General features: G+C 45.2%; 1 protein-coding gene across 2 annotated transcripts in view; it reads left to right on the forward strand.

The window, feature by feature from the left end:
* Positions 1–356: 356 nt before the first annotated feature.
* Positions 357–3320, forward strand: part of PXMP4 (peroxisomal membrane protein 4) — a 9199-nt gene continuing 6235 nt past the window's right edge. Inside the window, exons 1-3 of one of the 2 annotated variants that reach the window (XM_032793320.2) lie at positions 357–604; positions 1271–1333; positions 2075–2273. In XM_032793320.2, coding sequence (XP_032649211.1) covers positions 492–604; positions 1271–1333; positions 2075–2273 — 375 coding nt within the window. In that variant the 5' untranslated portion in view covers positions 357–491. Of the gene's footprint in view, positions 605–676; positions 972–1270; positions 1334–2074; positions 2274–3320 lie in introns of those variants that run through there. The other variant, XM_032793321.2, reaches the window with a different exon arrangement.

The following is a 3320-nucleotide window of genomic DNA, read 5'->3' on the forward strand; positions in this document are numbered from 1 at the left end:
CGGCCATGCATGTGGCCCAGCAGGGGCTGTACTGGTGGGATGGGCCGGGGACCCCAGTGGCTGTGACACGCCTTAGGGTCCAGGGATGCAGCCACCGGCTCCCACGTCCAGCCCCACTAAGACAGCAAAGGAGCCACCCCCAGGGCTGCCAGCCAGCCAACCAGAGTAGCAACCCCATCGGAAGAGGGTAGCTTCTGCTCTGGCCAGACGAGGGGACAGTCTGTGATTGGCTGCAAGATAGGGACCTTTTCCCAATAGCAAGATCACTTTCGATGTCTCCGCCTTGAAGGGGCAGGGCAGAGTCTCCCATTAGTCAGGAGATTTGATAGACAGTTCAGGCAGCCTATGCGAGGGTGATGAGTTGAGCGCGCTCTGTGCGGGTGCGGAACGTTTCCTTGGTGGCGTCTGCTTTCTGCACGGACCCTGTTTACCGGATTTCCCAGTGGCTGTGTGCGCTACCGAAGCGGTCCCCCGGTAGGAGCGTCGCTGCAATGGGAGTCCAGGCGATGCTCAAGACCCTGCTTTACACCGTCAACTCCCTCCTGCAGCAGCGCAGATACCGCGCGGCGCTGGCCGTGCTCAAGGGCTTCCGGAACGGAGCAGTGTAAGCCGGGGGAGTGGGGGGCACCCTTGTACCTACTGTCGTGCTACGGTGCGGGGCCCTCCCCCCTGCCCGGGCTGTGTCTGGGGGGCGGGGGGGACTCTCCCACCTCCGTCCCCCTCCCCCTCCGGGCTGTATCTGTGAGAGGGGCGCTCTCTCCTCCGCGGATGCGTGTGGACCCCAATTTTTTTATCTAAAGCCCTGCAAATCTGCAGATATCCACGGATCATTTTTTGCAGATCTGATACAAATTTTGTATCTGTGCAGGGCTCTATGGATGCATTCATAACTTTTTTTTTTTTTTGGTAAAGTCGCTAATGCCCTTTTTCAAGTGCTCAGAGCTAGCATTTCTTTATTTACTTCAGTTGAGGTGGTTTGGTTTTATTCCCATTTGGAATGTGTTATGTTTAATTACCTTCGTTATTTTTAAGTACAGTTTCTTAGCCTGTGGCTATTTGGGTGTAAATACTGTATACATAAAAAATAAAGCTACCACCCATTGATTGAATTATCAGGTGATGTATTAAAATTGACTTAAGCTGATCAACAAATGACTTGTGGTTTATTTCCACTATAATATAAGGATTAAAAGATCAATAGTTGGCTTACAGTAATAAAAAGCTCTCTGAAAACATTATGTGTATGCATATAATAATTTTTCTCTTGCAGCTATGGAGCAAAGATCCGTGCCCCCCATGCTCTGGTGATGACCTTTCTCTTCAAGAGTGGAAGGTACAGACAGCTCTTCGTTTCTAGCATTCTCTGTAAGGATGAGAGCATGCTACAGCCATCCATCTTTTAAAAGTGAACCCTTTGAAAACACCAGACGTGTTCCGATCAAATACTTGTTTTCATAACTAAATGGGAAAATCTCCCAATGTGACTTTTTAAAAATGCAAATGACAAGCAGAATGCAGCCTGTTGTTTCAGAGGTTCAGGAAGCTGATATCTCAGCACTGAGCTAGGCCTTGGTTATACAGTATTGGGGATTTTTTCCAGAGGGCCAGTCACCAGTACAACTAGGGCAGACAAGGAGAACTGCCGTTAGCCCCAGTGGGGCTTACCTTGTTTCAAGCAGGGTCAAACTGCAGCAGTGCAAATTTTGTAGACAAGGAAAGCCACCGGGTGGTTTTGCTAATGCAGCTGCTCCAATGGCTGGCTGTCAATTTCTGGAATGATGGTAAATCATCAGTGTACACAGAGACCTAGACTGGATTCTGATTAGTGACCTAGCAGTGAAATGAGCCATCCTCACAGCTTTGTTTTTGTTGAGCCCATTCAGAAAAGGAAAGTATTACAGTAGTGCCTACAGCCTAACCTAGAATAGGCCCCATTGTGCCAGGTCCTGTACACACAGTGGTAGGTTGTTATTGACCCAAAAACCTTAGTCTAAGTAGACAAGGTATCAGCAGAGTGAACAATATGATGATCACGTTATTCCTTTACTAACGTTTGTTTTGTTTCTTTGCTCAGTTTAAGAGAGAAACTGAAAGCGATTGCTCAGGCCACGTACACTCATTCCCGAAACCTGGCGTGTTTTGTGTTCACTTACAAGGGGCTGATGGCACTGCAATCCCGACTTCAGGGAAAGAACTTCCAGTTGCACTCCTTCGTGGCAGCCTTTGTTGGGGGCTGGTTAGTTTTTGGTGAAAACAATCATATCAACAGCCAGGTAAACAAATTTATTTGTGGAGTTTGATATTTCTGACCTTGCCAAAAAACAACAGCATGTTGTATACCAACTAGTTTGATTTAAAAAACAAATAAAGACTGATGCTGTAATGTGATGTGATATGGCCACTCTTCATATTTAGCTCGCTTACTGTCAAAGCCTAGAGGAAAACAGTTTGCATCAGTGGGTAATGCACACAGCATAGGGAGCCAGGTGACCTGCCTTGTATTCCCAGTTCTGCCACTGACTCACTGGACATGCACAAACTTGCATTGATTTAACTGAAGTTATGATTTGAAACTGATATAGCTGAACTGCCACAGAACTCTGTTTGGACACGCTTAATTTGATTTAAACCTGGCTTATATTTGTTTAACTAATGTAGTAAACTGTACAGTTTCAGGTTATACCAATATAAATGGTATGAAACTGATATGTGTGCCCATGCAGTTTATCTAAATTGGATTTTAAAATGAAAACACGGAGCCAATTGACTGAGCTCTTTCATGCCACCTTGTGAAGTGTATTAGCAACAGTGACATCTACTGCTAATACAACTGATCTTCCAAGTGATAGATGATGTACCAAATGAAACCTATAGCTCAGCAGAACTAGAGTGCCAATGAACAAAGCAGGACAGTTAGGAGGATACAAACACACATTACAATGTTGAAGGCAATTAGCTAGTAAACTATGGTCAGATATTTAACTTTTCCTATGACTTAGAAAGGCAAAGGCACAAAATGAGCTCAAACTAGCTATGGGAATAAAGGGAAACAAGAAGACTTTTTATCAATACATTAGAAGCAAGAGGAAGACCAGGGACAGGGTAGGCCCACTGCTCAGTGAGGAGGGAGGAACAATAACAGGAAACTTGGAAATGGCAGAGATTCTTAATGACTTCTTTGTTTTGGTCTTCACTGAGAAGTCTGAAGGAATGTCTAACATAGTGAATGCTTATGGGAAGGGGGTAGGATTAAAAGATAAAATAAAAAAAGAGCAAGTTAAAAATCACTTAGAAAAGTTAGATGCCTGCAAGTCACCAGG

Source organism: Chelonoidis abingdonii, chromosome 14, assembly GCF_003597395.2.
Source record: "Chelonoidis abingdonii isolate Lonesome George chromosome 14, CheloAbing_2.0, whole genome shotgun sequence".
Taxonomy (NCBI): domain Eukaryota; kingdom Metazoa; phylum Chordata; order Testudines; family Testudinidae; genus Chelonoidis; species Chelonoidis abingdonii.